This window comes from Ahaetulla prasina, chromosome 11 (assembly GCF_028640845.1).
Source record: "Ahaetulla prasina isolate Xishuangbanna chromosome 11, ASM2864084v1, whole genome shotgun sequence".
Lineage (NCBI taxonomy): Eukaryota > Metazoa > Chordata > Lepidosauria > Squamata > Colubridae > Ahaetulla > Ahaetulla prasina.
Window position 1 is genome coordinate 12,580,467 of NC_080549.1, and position 18,790 is coordinate 12,599,256.

The 18,790-nt window shown below is 45.3% G+C and overlaps 1 protein-coding gene across 2 annotated transcripts in view; it reads right to left on the reverse strand.

The window, feature by feature from the left end:
• The window catches only part of PCDH19 (protocadherin 19), a 175,906-nt gene extending 166,112 nt beyond the window's left edge, over positions 1-9,794 (reverse strand). For both annotated transcript variants that reach the window (XM_058196844.1, XM_058196843.1), the window contains exons 1-2: positions 5,515-9,794; positions 707-1,034 (exon numbers count right to left, since the gene is read on the reverse strand). In XM_058196844.1, coding sequence (XP_058052827.1) covers positions 707-1,034; positions 5,515-7,661 — 2,475 coding nt within the window. In that variant the 5' untranslated portion in view covers positions 7,662-9,794. The remainder of the gene's footprint in view (positions 1-706; positions 1,035-5,514) is intronic.
• Positions 9,795-18,790: the final 8,996 nt, after the last annotated feature.

Consider the following 18,790-nt stretch of genomic DNA (forward strand, 5'->3'; position numbering starts at 1 on the left):
CCCGTCTTCGTGGATCCAGCCTGTTGTCATCAATACAACACTGACATGTACTAATTGCTGAGACATCCTTCAGTCTACCTTTACAACTGTGCTAAAAACCATGTTGGATGGAGGAAAGCCTCTGAGAAAGCCACAACGATGAAAAGGGATGCAACGGTCCTCCACATAACAAACTCAAGTCAAATCAAATCCATGCATTGGCAAGAAGTCCAAACTAAGGAGCAAACATAAACAAGCTCGGCGTTAACTCAGGTCAAGACTCATTAAGCTTGTTTCCCAGAGTGGCCAATCAGAAAAGCCCATAGAGACAGCCAACACACTCCAATTTTCTGCACTCAAGAATTTGCATGGATTCAGGAGGAACCTGGACGTAAAAATCCCGCATTGTTACCATAGCTAACAGCCACTTCTCTTCGGGGGACCTGTCACGCCCAACTTGGCATTCTCCAAACACACTGGACCCGACCATTCTCATCATGAAGATGATGTGAATAGGAGTTCAGGTCATCTGGAGAATGTCACCTTTGGGGAAAGCTGGTCCAATTTTTTTTAAAAAAGTCATCCAAGATGGCAGCCAAACATCCAACTCAAAAATGCTTGGTTTCTATTTAGCCCCACAAAGCTGCCAGCTGCGACCAAAACTCGCTTATTGTTGCAAATTGGGGACTTTCCGGATGCCCTCTTCAATCCAAGAGCAAACGCTCACCTCTGGGAGAGGCATCCCGTTGATAATGAGATCCGGTTGCTGGGGTCCCTGACCCGTGAAGGTGTGGTGGTAGTTGTGGTTGGAGCCAGCGTTCCGGTTGTTTTGGTTCTCCACGTTGAGAAAGGTGCTTTCCGATCGGCGACAACCCAGTGGCAGAGTCTGTTGGTGATAGTCAAAGTAGTTGAGGGATGACGTCAAGGAGGAACAGCTGACAACGTTCATTTTATCAGTCTCCTCTACATCCCGGGGCACTAGGCGGATGTCGTTCTTGCTGATTTTTTTCTTCTTGGAAGATTTCTTTTGGTGCCCGTAGGAGTACTCTGCAATTCTGCAGGACAGAAGAAAGCAAAGTGAGAACCTTACGTCATCCTCAAACCGCACACTAGTCAAAAGACGGCATCTCACAGAGGCCGATTTTCCCAATCCACATGCAGAGGGTGATGGACAGCGCGGCTCTTTTTGACAGCGAAGGGTCTTGGGTGTTTGTGGATCCGACACACAAGAACAACAAGTGAGGAAAATAAAGGAGAGGGAAGAAAATATTCCCCCTTATTTTGGCTTTGGATGGGTTTGGTTTTGGGTTTGGTTTTTTTTGTGTGTGTGTTTTTCTGCTGCTGAGAACGGTCGGTCTCTAGTTACCCGAGATATAGTTCAGCCTGCAGAAAATGGGGAGGGGAAAAAAAATAATAATAATTATGTGAAAATCCATGAACTGAAAAAAAAAAGAGTATGCAAATGCATTTCCTTTGGTAATAAGGATCAGAAAAATTATTTAAATGGATTCACAGAAATGGGGGAAAGCGGCGGGGAAAAGCGGCAGAGAGATTGTTCCGTATCATTTCCCATAGCGGTAAACCCGGTACATCCCTTCAGCCTGCCCAAAGGTGTTCTATCTAGATAATACACGCTTATAAACAGCCACTGGAGTCAATTACCTGGCACCGGGCTTGTTCCCCGGCAGCCAGAATTTCTGCAGGCCAATTATCTTGTGAACTCAATTTGCCAGATTAATACAGTATTCAAAAAAAGATCCATCTGGTAGGTTTTGTTCCTTAGTTCCTTCGTTTTTTCTAGTGATATCGCACAGCTTGATACATCTCCCCCGACCCTACATTCTTCTTCTCTGTCCCGGCCTCTCCCTCCAGATGTCTGGACTCCATTTTTTTTTCCCCAGGATTCTCAGCAAAGGCTCTGAAGGTAAGGAATTCTGGGAGATGAAGTCCACTCATCTGGCAGCATTCCTGCAAGGCTGGAATTCAGCGGTTCCTAGAACTGAGAACTGGGGTGTTTTGAAAGGAACAGGGACATTTCTTGACCTTTAACTAACGAACCGAAATACGCAAGTTATTTATCTCTCGCCCAGAAAAAAAAAAGAAAGAAAAAAGAAAATCGAGAGAAAGAGGAAAGAGCAGGAGGAGAAAAGTTATCAGTAAACAACAGCCAGGAAAAAATAATTAGAGACACGAAGGCAATCAGATGTTATCTTGATGAGTTAGATTGAAGGAACTGTGACTCGGTGTTTACCACTGGGGACTGTGTCTTGTTATCAGCACCACACAGGCGTAGATATTGAAGGGAGATGTGAAGGCAGCGTGGCCAGGCTTTTAAAAAGTCAGAAATAGATCTCACTGGTACCAAAGGCTGGAAAATGTTCATTTCCCAAAGTCATGCCTGCTGAGCTTAAAAAAAAAATCCCTCCCCCCAAAAAAACCACCACCACCACCATCAAAGTTCATCGCCTCGACGAGCTTTGCAACAAAACAGCAAGACAAATGATTCAAAAGTTGCTGTTCTCCAAAGTGGATGCACTCCACAATGGGGGGGGACTGCTTTCACTCCCACAATTTCCCCAGCCAGCATCCCTAGAGTGCAGAATTCTGGGAAGGCTATCTAGGAGAATCTCAAAAGATACGGTGCGATTTTTGCTGAAGGGGGTAAAGTCAAGGAGAAAATCCCAAAGATCTTTCTGTCTCCAAAAGAATAAAAACACACTTCCTTTTATATATATAAATAAAATAGGACACGTCCTATTGCAGGTTAATAGTTAGGCTGTGTGTCACTGCAGCGTGAGATGTTTTTGAAAGGAATGCAAGCCAGAAAAATGCTTGGTTTGGCACTAAATGCAGGACTGGGTGAATTTCGTAAGGGTAGAAACCCAGAAAAAGAACCAACGGAAAGTGCTAGTATTGTTTTGAGGCTCCCTAGATTATCTGCTCAAAACTATACCGCTCCAGCATTGCAGGCTCAAACAGCTTTGGCTTAACCTCAAATTAATGCACCCCAGAGAAAGGAGTAGCTAGAACAGGGTTGACCACTTAGCAACAGGTATAGAGGTAGAAATCATCCAAGCTGCCTACACTGGACGCTTAAAAAGATCCAGAAAGCTTAATCCAAATTCTCTGCACCTGAGTGGAAGCATCCACTAACCTGCCCACACCTGTCACATCTCTGGCCCTGGTTTGGAAGACAAAAGGGACAGGGCCTCCCTACCACACGCTATGGGGTGGGGAGGAAGGGGCACCTTCCCCTAACCCTGATTTCAAATGCACAATGGACAAATAAGAAGGTATGTTCTTCGCAGCATACCCATTGGGTGCATTTTTTAGAAAAACCAGCGGATGCTTCTGCGGAGGAAAATCTCAACACGCTTTCTATAAGCGGCTAATTTACCCTATTTACAGCCTACCCCCCCTGCCCCTACCCCCCCAAGGAAATTCTTGATGAACTTGATGAAGTTCACTTCTGGAAGGAGTCACGCAGACTTGCCCTGTTTCAGCGTCTCGTGGGTTGGAACGCTTCCCGCAAGGATCTTGAAACCTTGCTTACTCAGGCATTCATGGGCACTTTATTTGTTTTTCCCTTCTCCTGGCCAATTATTTAATTAAAGTGCACTTCATTAATCCACCCCCCACAAGCCATCACGCTAAACCGACTAGTTATACCCAAAGTGGGAACTCTGTTAGGGGTGGGGTTGACTCAACTGAAGACTTGCTTTCCTTCAGCGCCTATTCTTGCTTAATGGGCCAAGCTGGTAAGAAATTCCACGTATTAGATTTCTTAAAAAAGCTGAACCCCTGGAAATCCAGCGGCCTTTATTTGTAGTGGATGGTCTCCATACTTTCACACCCCTGAAACTGTATGGCCCGGAGGTACAACAAGACATTGTAAAAGAGTGAGAAATACAATCCCTGAACTCTGTTAATACAGAAGGGTGTAAATAAATCCCTGAAGAATGCCAGGCTTCAAAACGCTGGAGGGCATTCAGGATTTATTTTTTTTTTTTTTCAAAAGAGAGGACAACATTCATTTCCATCCCCTTCTTTCCAAAGAGAACTGAAGGAATGGAGAAGTTATGGCTATTTCATTCCTAACAGGATTAAACCATTTATAGGCGGCTGCAGCTGCTCCTTTATGGCACCCAATTGATATTCATGTGTGGTTAGCCGTTTGTCTACTAACTTGTGCAACACAGAGAATAGCAAAAGGCAGACAATGATCACATACGGCTGCTACATATTCAGGGGATCCCAAATCCGTGTCTTAAGATTTCAAAAGCTTAAGGCAAGGGTTGGGGTGGGGGCGAGAGACAGGAAAAAAAGACACACCACTTTATGTCTTGGGCAAACATGTCCCTAAATGCAGGCAATATTTATGATAAAAAAATAAGTCCAGGCATCATTCAAACACCATTGAAAGGGTGGGAGGAGAGAGAAAAAAACACCAGGGGAAAAACAGCTTAAAAAGCCACCCTGGTGTTGTGTGTGTGTGTGTGTGTGTGTGTGTGTGTGTGTGTGTGTGTGTGTTTTAGCAGGGAACAGACAGATAAAAGTTGGAACGGTGGGGCGGAGGGGAAGGATTAAAAGAAGAAAGCTAGCTTCCTTATCATTTTTCTCCTTGCAAGAACAGCAGCGGAGAAGAACCGAAATTCTCTGGATGGTGTTGTGTTGTGTTTTTTTTCCCCCTTCTTTCTCCTCTCAAACAGACCATTCAATAAAAGCCCAGCCGAGACTCTCCCTCTCTCTTTCTCTCTCTCTTCCCCACACCAATATATATATATACTGTATATATCTGTATATTTCTAGCCTTTTATCTTCTCTCCGACCAGATTTTTTTTTTTTTTTTACAACCAACCCTTTCTGGAGAAAACAAGTTGGCTTCTAAAAAAACACCCACAGTGACCTCATCTGGCGGGGACGGGATAGCAATAGGACTGCAGCCGCGGTGAAGAAAGCATGGCTAGCGATTGCCAAAAAGCTTGAACGCAGCACTCATCGCTACCCAGCCGGCTCTCAAACTGTTCCAAAGAGCTTCCTTTTTTTTTTTTTTTTTAAGCCTTCCCTTTTTGGGGGGGGGGAGGAAAAAAGGGAAAAAAAGGGAAAAAAAGAGACAAAGGAAAGCAGTTTAAACCAGAACAGAGAGCGAGAGAGGCATTACAGCGCACGTTCAACATTGCACATCAAAAGCCTTGCTGTATTATTACAATTCCTTGTATTTTCCCTCTTTTGGTACACTGATGCCATGGCCAGGGAGAGTGTGTGTGTGTGTGTGTGTGTGTGTGTGTCTGTGTGTCTGTGTTTTTAACAATCCTGGATAGGCAAAGAATATAAACCACTCTAATAAATCCACTTTTAACTGGAGTTAAAAGAATTCACGGTTGACCTTTTTAATACGGCCCATCTCTTTTGAAAGCAGGGGAAGGTCTTGGCTGGGTTAGGAACGGAGGGACACAATTATTGAATGACACGTTTAAAAGGGTGGGTGTCGAGCAAGTCACGTAAGGCTAATATCAAAAGACGTCAGTACTATACCTGCAGTTGTAAGTCCTGATTTCTTTGTTATCCCGTTTGCATTTGACGGCGACAAAGATCATGGTGACAAACAGAATGGCAGCAATGGAACCCAGGGCAATAATAAAAATCAGGGACAAATTTACAGATCCTATGGATTCTTGGGCATCCAGGGCTGGAGAAAGATATATCAAAATCAAGGCCGATGCTGAAAGCGATGTTTTCCCGTGGTCGTGGGCCACAACAATCAACTCATAAGTAGTCTTGGAATTTTCCCCGAAGGCTCTGGTGGTCCTTATCTCACCATTGACCTGGTCGATCTCAAAAAACCCTCGATCCCCTTCAGCCATCTCGTAGGACAGTCTCCCATTCTCCCCTTCGTCGTAGTCATCTGCCTTGACCACGGTCACCAAATAGCCAACACCAGCGTTCCTGGGAATGTAGACCTCCGCGGTCCCATTGACTAAAGGAGGGGCTGTTATCACGGGGGTGTTGTCGTTGACGTCCAGGACAATAACTCGGATGGTGGCGTTGCTTTGCAAGGAAGGGTTGCCTCCATCTTTGGCCAAGACCTTGAACTCAAAAGACTTGGTCTGCTCGTGGTTGAACGATCTCAAGGCGTAGATGTCTCCCGAGTTGGGGTTGATGGAGACATAGGTGAAAACAGGCATATCCCTGACTTGGGATGGGACAATCTGATAGGAGACACTGCCATTTAGACCCAGGTCAGGATCCCTGGCAGAAACGGAAAGGAGGTAGGCCCCGGGGGTATTGTTCTCCTGCACAATGACCTGGTAATAAGGTTTGGAGAAGTGAGGGTGGTTATCGTTCTCATCTGTGATCTTGACGGTAAAGGACTTTGTGGCCTGCAAAGAAGGGATCCCATTGTCTTTCGCTTGGATGGTTAGATTATACTGGTCCCTCTGCTCCCTGTCTAAACGTCCGTCTACTAGAATCGTGGAGAAACTCTCGTACTCCTGCAAGCGAAAGGGCACGTTGCCCAACAGTTTACATTGCACTCGGCCATTGGCACCAGCATCTCTGTCAGAAACTCTCACCAAGGCGATGACGTAGCCCGGAGGTGCGTTCTCGCTGACTTCCACCAGCTCGCTATTGACAGAGAGCAAGTTAATGAGGGGCGGGTTGTCATTGGCATCCTGTATAGTGACAGTCACTTTGCAATGGGCTGGGATGGAGTTGGGACCCAGATCTTTAGCCTGTACGTCCAGTTCGTAGGCATGACCTTCTTCATAGTCAATCGCCCCAGTGACTGTGATCAAGCCGGTCTGAGGGTTGATCTGGAAGAGGTCCCTGGCCTTCTCAGAGACATAGCTGTGGATGGAATATAACACCTGCCCGTTGGTGCCCTCATCGGGGTCTGTGGCATTGAGGCGGATCACCGGTGTGCCTGGAGGAACGTTCTCCAGCACGCTAACGGTGTAAGAGGGCTCTTCAAAGAGAGGGTTATTGTCATTGGAGTCAATGACTCTGATGGTTAACTCCACCGTTCCAAAGTTGGGCGGGTCCCCCCCATCCAAAGCTGTGATCATGTAACTGTAATGAGATTGGGTCTCCCGATCCAGGCTCTTCTCCACCACCAGTTCGGCAAAACGAGAACCATCCCCTCGGGTCTTGGTTTCCAAGCCAAAGAGATCGTTGGGAGTGATCTCATAGCTCTGCACTCCAAAGCTGCCCGAGTCTGGATCGTAAGCGCTTTCGAGTGGTACCCTGGTCCCTGGGCTGGCTGTCTCAGAGATCTCCAGCGCAATTTGATCCGTGGGAAAACTGGGAGCATTATCATTGAGGTCTTTAATCTCCAGCTTGATCACACAGATCTCCATGGAGCTGGACATGACCTCTAAAGAGATCACACACTTGGGGCTTTGTCTGCAAAGTAAGTCCCGGTCAATCTTCTGCTTGGTCACTAATAACCCTGACCCAGGGTTGATGTCCACCAGGTGCGGCGCCGAGTTGGACACCACTCGGAAAGCAGTGGGCTGCCGAGGATCCAACACAAAGCCTGCGTCTCGGGCATCTTTGGCAATATTCGCAATCACCGTGCCAGCCCTTTGCTCTTCTTCCACCGAATACTTCAAGTTGATCAGGGCTCCTACACCAGTCCACCAAACAGCGAGCAGAAATTGGAGCAGGGGGCAGAGAATATCCATAGTTCACCCCCTCTGTGCCTCCCCCCCACCTCCTCCTCCTCTTCTTCCTCCTCCTCCCCGTCTCTCCGGGTGCCTGTTGATTTCCGTGCCTGGGAAAGGAGGGGAAGTCGGAAGGCTTGACTGGATGGGGGTTGCGGAAGGGACAGAAGGATAGAAGGAGCGAGTTAGAGGGAAAGGAAGGAAAGGAAAGAAGCCGTTCTACGGGGTGTGTGTGTGGGGGGGGGTGTTACTTTACAAGCTCATGTCTTCACTGCGTGTCTCTCTCTCTCTCTCTCTCTCTCTCCCTCCCCCAGGTGCGCCGCCTTATTCAGCAACCTCCCTAGCCTTAAGGAAAATCAGGAATAAATGCTTCCCTGCCACTCGCCAGATTGGGAGGAGTTACACAATTGGCAAATCTATTTCCAATTTTAAAAACACACACACACACACACACACAAACGTGAATTGGGGAGGAGGGACCTCAGTTGACTTACACCTGGCATGCGCAAATCTTTTTTAAAAAAAAACACCTCTACCCCTTTTCCTCTCTCTCCACTCCAGCACCACCCCTCCTCAATCTGCACAGACCCTTAGTGAAGAAAGTGGAGTCCCTGGGAAGAGGAGGAGGAGGAGGAGGAAGAAGCAAGGAAGGAAAAGGGGCGGAGGGGGAGGGAATCCACGGAGGAAGGTAGCAAGCGAATTCCGCGGAAGGAGAAGGGACCACGGCGGGTGGAAGATGGGGATGGGGAAACTAAGGCTTAAGATACGGCGAAGGGGCAGCCAAAGAGCTGGGGAAGGAGGGAGGGAGGCTAGAGGGGAGTCACGCAGGAGTAGTCACGGAGAGGTTGGGAAAGCGGGGTGGGGGGGAGGATGGAGAGAGAGAGACACGGGTGGAAAAGGAGGCCGGCGAGACGAGAAAACCTTTCCGGAGAGTTGTCAGCCTTAGAAGTCCATCCGAAAGAAGGCGAGGCGGCGATCGCGGTCCCAAACCGTCGGATGCGTTGCAGGAGGCATCGGGAAGGCGGGGATGGGGGGGGGGCGAGGAAGATAAGCCGGACCCCCCGCCCCAATCCTCCTCCTCCTCCTCCCTTCCTTCTCTCTCTCTCTCTCTCTCTCCGTGGGCAAAGGAGGACCTGCAGCTGGCGGCGGAGCGAAATGCCCCCACCGGCTTGCAAGGCGAGGAGGAGGAGGAGGAGGAGGGAGGGAAGAAACCTGAAGCGGCGGTCCGCGAAAGCTTCTCGGCTGGGCAGGTGGGCAAGCAGGGCGTCGCGGGCGGTGGGAGGCACTCAGGAGCGCCGCTGGCCGCGAGGCAGCGCTTCTTCACCCGCTCTCCTCCCGGCGGCTCCGTTTGGGGCCCCCATCCTTATCTGGCGTTGAGCATCCTCCGGCGCCGCAGGAAACAAAAGAAGCGGCGAGGAAAGTTTGCTGGCGCAGCTCATCGTCCGTGTCGTCGCCCCCCCCCACACCCCGCAGAGGGAGCAAAGGCGGGAGCAGCGAAGCAACACCCCCCCCCCGAAAAAAATAATTAATTAATGTAATAATAATTTTTTAAAAAAAAAAAATCCCTCCGAGAGGCAGCTGCAAAGAGGAACGCCGGATCTCAGCCCCCGAATCGCCGGTTTGAGGTTTTTTTTGGTTTTTTTTGGAGGGGGGGGGATTTCTTCGTTCTTTCTTTTCTTTCCACCTTCTTCTTTTTTGGGAGGTGGGGGGGTGTCAATGGGAAGTTGTACGCCGATCCCAAAGCTCCGGTGGACGGACGCCTTTGCAGAGGCCAGCCCCCAAGCACCGCAGCAGCCTTGCCCAAAAAAAAAAAAAAGGAGGCTCGCCCCGCCGGCTCTCAACTCCTAGCCGGCTGCCTTTCTTCTGCTGCTGATGCTGAGGCTGCGGATGCTGAGGCTGCGGCTTCGTCGCCTTCTTCTTTCTATCTTCCCCCTTCGCTCGGCTTTCGCACCGCTTCTTCGCCTTCCGAACGCCTGCGCTCCGCCTGTCCGCTCTGCCGTGCCTTGCCTTGCCTTGCCGTGCCTTGCCTTGCTTTGCCGTGCCTTGCCTTGCCTTGCTTGCCAGCCCGGGCTCCCCCGCGCGCGCGCCGCGGCTGCTGCTGCCGCTGCTGCAAAACTGCTGGCCGCACAACACGCCAGCTTGGAGCTGGTTACAGCAGCGGCGGCTCCGGTCCCGAGCTACGGCAGGGCTTCGGCCAATCGGAGCGCGGGGGGAAGCGCGTTCCGAGCCCTGAGAGGGGGGGGAGGAGGCGGGGAGGAGGAGCCCCGGGAAGGAGGAGGAAAGGGGCGGGGCCCCGACTTGGGTGGGTGGGTGGATGAAATAGACCAGCAGCCGCGGTACCCGAAGGAATCCAAAAAAGCTGGAGCGCTGGGGTGTGTGTCTTGGGCTTGTGTGCGTTGGTGGCTGAGCCGAGGGTGCAAGAGGAGGGGGAGAAGCAAACCCCCCCAAAAAAAGGATTTTTTTCCCCCCAAGGAGCAATTTTCTTTCTTTTTTTAAATTCCTTCTAACCCTTTCTCTCTTTTTCTTTCTTTTTTTTTTTTTTTTTTTGGTCATTTTGGACTGGAATTGCGTTGTGCCACGCACGATTGGACCGTTTCCCCCACGGTGCGACCGAAGCGTGCAAGAGGACCCGGCGGCTCCAGATGCGCCACGGACGCCAAGCTCTTAAGCCCATCTTTTCCTTTCCTCCCACCCACCCCCCATCGTCACGCTCCCGGCGTTACTCCCGGGAGCAGAGGAAGAGAAAAAAAAAAGTCCTTGCTCTCTTTTGTTTTCCAAACGTCCCTTTTGCGCTTTGCCTCGGCTAACGGCGCGCAGCGGGGCGGCTTTAATTGGTTTCTCTGGTCCTGGACGCCTTTTCTATTTTTTTTTTTTAAAGGCTTTGGGTGAAATGGATTTGTTCCGGGGACTGGAGGCGGTTGGGCAGCTTGGCTGGGGTTGGGGGTGAGAGAGGGGGAGGGGAAGGGGAAGGGAACCCTCCAGGCACTTTTCCTCTTCCCCCTAATCCTCCAAGTTGCAACTTCTTCAGGAATCTGCTTCTTAAACTCGGCTTTTGTTCACCCGGAGACGAAGCTTTTTTTATTTTAAAAAAAAAAATTAAAAAGGGATTTTGGATTTTGCACACAGGCACAAATTGTGTCTTGCACTGCAGTGCTGTGCCTTTTTTCTCAGACGGTCTGGTTTCATACACTGCACTGAGTCGTAGATCTAGTTAGTAAATAAAACTCCTTCAGGATGGCTTTGTGCAAGCTTTAAAGGGCTGTCAAGGAACTGGGTTCTTCTGGCCATGTTGCTAGGCCAGCTTCCCCCCCCCCAAAAAAAAATCACATTGTGGGGTTAGTGCAATGTTTGAACCCGCTTACATATTTTATACAGTGGGGGGCATGGAAGATGGCTAAACCGCAAGACGGCATTTAGCCATAATGGAGTTGGCCTGCTTTGGCTTTCGCACACCCAGCCAGCTGTTTGAGATCCTAAACTATCATGCATAGCTTAGGGGTAACCGGGTGAACCCAGTCCTGTTGCATTTTATTCAACAAACCGTGAGTAAACAAACCCACGATTTGTGCAGTGTATGACTCCGCTCATCAAGAGAATCCTGGTCCATCATAGTTATTTGGGGGAATGTGTTTTTAACTGTGCAGCATATTATTATTACTATTATTATTTACTTTATTCATTAAATATGAAACTCAGTCAACTGAACGTTCAAAAATGCATCACAAATACCATTGACTGGTGCTAATGGTTGATACGGGTTGCTGCCAGCGTCCTAGGTATCAACCAAGTACCTTCTTAAGATGATGATGATGATGATGATTTCATTGTCATGTCATTTGAAGCAACCTACTTATACATTCACCACTGCTATGAATGAAGCATTGACAAGGTAGCTGAGCAATGATCTGACTGCAGCCAGAAAAAAAATGTAATTCTACTGAAATACAGCATATTCATTCTTCTTCAATTGAAGGGCCACTTCCTTCTTTCCCAGGAAGAAACCTATTTCAAAGCCAATTTTTTAATCTTCTGTAATCTGCAAAAAAAAAAATAAAACCCCAAAACTCATAGAAGCTCAGTCAATAGAGGAGAATGCAAGGGGGTTTATTAGTGCCCCCGCACAGAATTTCCGCACACACTTTTTGCTTGAGAAAGTGCTCTAATATCCTATACATCTTCATCATTTTTTATAGGAACCAAAGGGTTCCTTCCAACAAATTGAATGAATGAAGCCATTTCAATCCCTTCGCTGCATTGAGCAAAACACCGCCTGGCGTTAGTTTGCATATTTCTTTGGCCTCTACTCATTCCAAACATGGAATGTGCCTTGAATGAGGTCAGTTCCCCTTAATGAATTTAGGGCTATAAAAAGAAAGGAGAAGACACCACCGCCTCCTCCTCCTCCTTTCCTGGTGTGTGCTTGTTAATTACAGTCGCTAGATGAATAGAATGCCAAAGTTGTAGAAGATGTTCCAGGGGTTCCTTTCAAACACACGGAATCCTTAAATCAATGAAACTTTAAAAAGTATGCTTATAAATCAATCCGACTGCCTTGAGAATTGATTTCCCTGAATAAGAGCCTTGTCCAGGGGTGTATTCTGTTTGATTTTAGTTTAGTTAGGCTCACTATATTGCTTTCTGTGGTTTGTCTAATGCAGCCCTGACCCCTTTCGGGGAAAGCAAACCGAGGAAAGAATGAAAGCATTTTTTTAAAAAATAAAAAAGGGTGGGGAGGACGAGAGGGAGGGTTAATTCTTGCCATCAGCCCCCACGGCAGGTTGTGTTTTTTTTCCACGCAGCCAGAAACAACCGCACAATATTGCTGTTCTGGGATTTTGGAGGTTTGGTTTCTTTCTGCCGGTCCGTCGTAGGTTTAAGCTTTATCTGGCATGTCACAAAGAGTGACTCATCTAAAATTTAAAAGAGAGGGAGCAGATAATCGAGTTTAAAAGGAGACCATATGCTTTCTTTGAATTGACCCAGTACTGGGGCTGAGTAAACTAATAATTAGATCTTGAGACGATATGGATGGAGCCGTTAACATCGATCCGCACGGGCATCCCGAGACCTGTCCAAAGTTAAAAATAGATTCATAACTTTTTATAGGCCGCAGCCATCCAAAACGCATCTCCTCTCTAGAGAGAAAGCATCACCAGAGAACGATTCTGTCTTATATTCAAAAAAAAACATGCCAGAGTTTCAGGAAACACACAGCTAGGCTCATATCTAATCAAGAACTAAAATGGACAGCTAACATCAAAACCGTCATCAAAAAAGGACAACAAAGAATGTTCTTTCTGTGCCAACTCAGGAAGCTCAAACTGGCCAAGGAGCTGCTGATCCAATTCTACAGAGGAATTACTGAGTCTGTCATCTGCACCTCTATAACTGTCTGGTTTGGTTCCGCAACCCAATAAGACAGACACAGACTTCAGAGGATAATTAGAACTGCAGAAAAAACAATGGCTACCAACCTGCCTTCCATTGAGGACCTGTATACTGTATGAGTCAAAAAGAGGGCTGTGAAAATATTGACAGATCCCTCACATCCTGGACATAAACTGTTTCAACTCCTATCTTCAAAACGATGCTATAGAGCACTGCACACCAGAACAACTAGACACATTTTTTCCCAAATGCCATCATTCTGCTAAACAAATAATTCCCTCAACACTGTCAAACTATTTACTAAATCTGTACTACTATTAATCTTCTCATCATTCCCATCACCTGTCTCCTTCCACTTATGACTGCATGACTGTAACTTTGTTGCTTGTATCCTTACCACTTATATTGATATTGATTGGTTCCTGATTGCCTAATTGTAGCCTATGAACTATCATTAAGTGTTGTATCATTAAGTGTTAAATTTGTACCCTATGACTATCATTAAGTGTTGTAAGTGTTGTACCTTGATGAAGGTATCTTTTCTTTTATGTACACTGAGAGCGTATGCACCGAAGACAAATTCTTTGTGTGTCCAATCACACTTGGCCAATAAAAAATTCTATTCTATTCTATTCTATTCTATTCTATTCTATTCTATTCTAATCAAGGGTGATGTAATAGAACAGGGCAATCTTTTCCTTTGTTTCCGTAGGATAAGCAACACCCGTGTCTGAAGACGTAGAAGATAAAAGACTGAACATTCAGATGGGGATGGGTCTACTGATCTCCATGGCCACAATGCAATGCATGATTAAGTGCCCATTGATTTTAGTGCATTTAACTATGTTTTTAAATATATGTGTGTGTGTGTGTGTGTGTGTGTGTGTGTATATATAGATGATAGATAGATAGATAGATAGATAGATAGATAGATAGATAGATAGATAGATAGATAGATAGGGGGGGGGAGGTCTTGGCATTTTCAGGTCTTTTCCCATGTAAGGTTGAGAGTATCTTGGCGACATTTCGACGAGGTCTCACTCATCATCTTCAGGCTGGTGTCTTCAGCTTCGTGCTTCGTGCTTCTAGGGCAGAGAACCGGTTATTAAATTATTTGAATCCCACCACTGCATACTACCTTGGTGCCTGCAGGATCCTGGCCTACCATGGGAAGTTGGGAGGGCAGACTACATGAGTGAAGTAGAATTAGCTATAACAAAACTTTGCAGAGAAGTTCAAGGCCATGGTGTCCGACAGCTGTGCTGAGAAGAAAGCCGGAGGTTGTCTTCCGTACATGAAGGAACTGATTGGAGCAGTGGTGGACATGTGGGAGAAGTGGGCAAGGTCTGGAACTTTCTTTTGGGTGAGGGAAACCCGGAAGCTCTCAGATTCGGGTTTTCCCAGATGTGCCAATATGACATCTCTAATAAAAGTTAGCAAGCCTTGAAGTTTGATTTCGTTGGGGGTTTTACTTGGAACCCTGACACTCTCCTACTTTCCCACACAGGAGAAAGTGGCAGCACGGAAGCTTCCGGCCTAATATGGCTTCCAAAGCTGACACCCAACTTGTATGATTCATGTTTTTGGTTTGCTGTGCTGCGCAAAGCCAGAATTTTGGATTAAAAATGGAGCAAACCATCTATAAGCAAACAAATATATAAGAAAAGTAAAGCTATTAGTATTAGATAATTTAATGTAAATAAAGAAAACGGGATAAGAAAGAAAATAATAAATGAAACATGGGGGGGGAAGGTATAAAAGCGAAAGACGACCACTAAGAAACGTTGTTTAAAAATAGAATAGAATAGAATAGAATTTTTTATTGGCCACGTGTGATTGGACACACAAGGAATTTGTCTTGGTGCATATGCTCTCAGTGTACATAAAAGAAAAGATACCTTCATCAAGGTACAACATTTACAACACAATTGATGATCAATATATCAATATAAATCATAAGGATTGCCAGCAACAAGTTATAGTCATACTATAACTATAAATAGGAGATATTGATACGTTATATGTTGTGTGTTTGTCAGATTGTGCCTCACAATAAAACCATAAAAAAGTTTTTTTTTAAAAAAAAATGGAGCAAACTCATTATTTAAAAAGAAAAACTCAATTAGGTTAATCACAGGTTAGGGGCCAAGACAGCCGTTGTCTCATTCTGAAGTTTACAACAAGCCTGTTGGGTAGATTAGACATATTTACGAAGATGAAAGAGATGGAGAAATGATTGCAAGATACTGGGTTTCTGACAGCCTTTGAAACTAGAGCCGTGTCAGGAAAGAAATGGTGTTCCAAGTTTTTTCATCTCGATTTCTCTCTTTGCAGAGAGTTATCTATGTTTCTTTGCCTCTATGAACACTCGTGGGATGTCTGTTGGTTTAGATGTTTCCAGCAGCAGCAGGCTAATGAAAAGAATTCAGCACCGCCTTGCAAGGTCTCACAAGCCAGGAGCAGTGAGAAAGGAGGACCAGGAACTGAGTTTTTGTGGAGATCTTACCACATACGTGTTTCATCCCTCAAGAAGTGATTCATCAGAGAAGGAACCATCTTACGCAGAATCAGATCATTAGTTTACCGAGCTGAGAGGAGCACAGAGAGGACTTCGAAGAAAATGTATGGCAACCAGGAGCTTAGTCCAGGAATGTGTGAGAAAGAAAGTGATGATTGAGCTGCCTTGATTCTCTTTGATATAATAGGAAGGGAAGGAGAGACATTGTCAGGTTTTCAAGGTGTTGTTATTACGGTATAAGATATTTCAATAAAGTAGACTTCTACTATCCCTTTGTAGTCTCTGTTTCTCAGCCTTGAAGAGCTGGCAGAAACGATGCTATGCTAACCAGTGGTATCTCTTTAGAAACCTTCAACCTGACCAGCGCTGATGATATGACCTAATTTGGGTAATGAAACGTCTGTGAGAAAACAAGCAAGCTCGGAGGACACCCAAGGACCTCTCACTTCAGTACCTTGGACAAGGATTTTCCTCAGCTTTCTATCCTGTTTCCCGCAAAATAAGACATCCCCTGATAATAAGCCCAATCAGGCTTTTGAGCGCATGGCAAAAAGGCCAAGCGCTTATTTCAGGGTTCAAAAAAATATAGGACAGGGTCTTATTTTCACAGTATGAAGATACCAATAGGTACCAATAGATAGATAGATAGATAGATAGATAGATAGATAGATAGATAGATAGATAGATAGATAGATAGATAGATAGATAGATAGATAGATAGATAGATAGATAGATAGAATGAATCTCTACAATTTCACAATGGCCAATAGATGGCAGACATGATAGAACAAACCCTGTCTTGTTGCCATCTAGTGGCCATCTACATTTTTGGAACCCAAACCAATGGTGGGTTTCAAAAAATTTTACTACCGGTTCTGTGGGTGTGGCTTGGTGGGCATGGCAAGGAAAGGATACTGTAAAATCTCCATTCCCACCCCACTCCAGGGGAAGGATACTGCAAAATTCCCATTTCCTCTCAATCAGCTGGGACTTGGAAGGCAGAGAATAGATGGGGGCGGGGCCAGTCAGAATTTTTACTACCGGTTCTCCAAACTACTCAAAATTTCTACTGCCAATTCTCCAGAACTGGTGAGAAACTGCTGAAACCCACCTCTGACCCAAACCTCTTAGTAATAAATACAGGATAGGTAGACCTTGTTTAGCAACTGTCTTGTTTGGTAACCGTTCACAATAACAGCAGTGAGGAAAAAGAAAGTAACTTTACAAATAATCCTCACATTTACACCTGCACAAGTCTATAAAGCAAAAGAAAACTCAACTCAGATTATAAATTCAGCTGTAGTTTTACTTAGCAACTACTTTGTGTAATGACCAAGTTGTCGGACCCAATTACAGTCACTAAACGAGAACTACAGTACCTGTACTAGAGCTTTACAAGCAAACTGAATGTCCCAACACTCACACCCAGGCCATCTACTGGATTATCTACCAAGGTTCAATTTGAATTCCAGATATGTTATGACGGGAATCTCCACTATGGATGTCACTAACTCCGAAGTACTACAATCCCCGTCTACATCAGACATATTTCTTTCTTTTTTTAAATTACTTTCATCTTTCATTTTGTAAATACTTTACAAAAATGTGTGTTTTAAAATTAATAGACAATTCTTTTTGGACAGTAAATATCAAAATATATTATCTCTTTATTTAGACAAGAGCAAAATTGAATATACTAATCCCATCTTTTTATCCCAAGAACTTGGGAATAAAATACATCAGACATATTTCTATCATACAAGCTGAAGTCTCAAGATCAGTTGCTTCTGTAGTCTGTTTTGGGTGAGTCTCCTGCACTCATATGTCTATTCATACATCCACACAAATATAAATGTGCCAAGGTACGGTACATTTCGTGTGTGTGTTTGTGTGTGTGTGTGTGTGTAAATCAAAGAATCACAAACAAATATTCTGACCCAGCATTACACATTTATCCATCAATCAGAGTAGAGTAGAGTAGAGTAGAGTAGAGTAGAGTAGAGTAGAGTAGAGTAGAGTAGAGTAGATAGAGTAGAGTAGATAGAGTAGAGTAGAGTAGAGTAGATAGAGTAGGTAGAGTAGAGTAGGGTAGGGTAGGGTAGGGTAGGGTAGGGTAGGGTAGAGGAATGGAATGGAATGGAATGGAATGGAATGGAAATCTGGTTGCAAGTCTTTATAGTTATAAGTTGAGACACCCACTTGACCCAGATGTAACTCTCTGGGCTTTTTTACAGCAGTTGTTAAGCAAACGTTGCAATCATTGAGAGACTAGAATATTCGTTAGGTGAACCCATTCATTTAAAGGAGGGGTATTTGTTTTTTGCCACAAACTGGCAAAAGATTCAGAAACTGGCAAAAAAACAAATCTATCCCAAATTGTGGCCCCATGGCTATGAAACACTGCCATCGGTCCTCAAGCTGACCCTCCCGACATGTATTCATGTGTCCCTGGGAATACCTCTGCAACCATTTATGATGGCCAAGGGTACATGGCCATCATAAAATCAAATGATCATCAATGGTGCTGCAAGCGTACGTAATGCAGTGTGTAATTAACTAACCCTTCCCTACCTCCTTCTGCCTCCCAGGATCCTTTAGGTTGAAATTACAAAGAGGTTTGTTCCTATCGGCTACAGTTCGTAACTCAAAAGTTCATAACAAGACTGGCAAAAATGTATAAGGATAGATCTGCTAAATGTTGGAAATGCAGTCAAATACCTGGTTCATACTACGATATGTAGTGGACATGTCCGAAAGCCAAAAAAAAATACTGGACGAAAATACATACTTGGTTGAGAAAAACAGCATATAGACATGAAACCAGAAATATTTTTATTGGGCATTCTGCCGGAAAAATATGACAAAGGGATTTGATTTTACGTGTATTAACTGCAGCTAGAATTGTATATGCTCAACCATGGAAGTGTGAGGAGATCCCGACAGATGAGAGTGTCATTAAGAAAATATTAGAATGTGCAGAAATGGATAGACTAACTCTTACTATTAAGGCCAAAGAAGAAACTGAATACTTTTTGACCTGGGACTTATTTTACCAATGGTTAGACAATAAAAGCAGAAGTTAGAAATGCAGGGACTATAAAAAGGATAAATGTTAAAACGGAAATTTGATAAAGTAAGACAAACTAAATATTATTGTTATTATAGTATTAATGTTTTTAACATAATAACAGAGTTGGAAGGGACCTTGGAGGTCTTCTAGTCCAACCCCCTGCCCAGGCAGGAA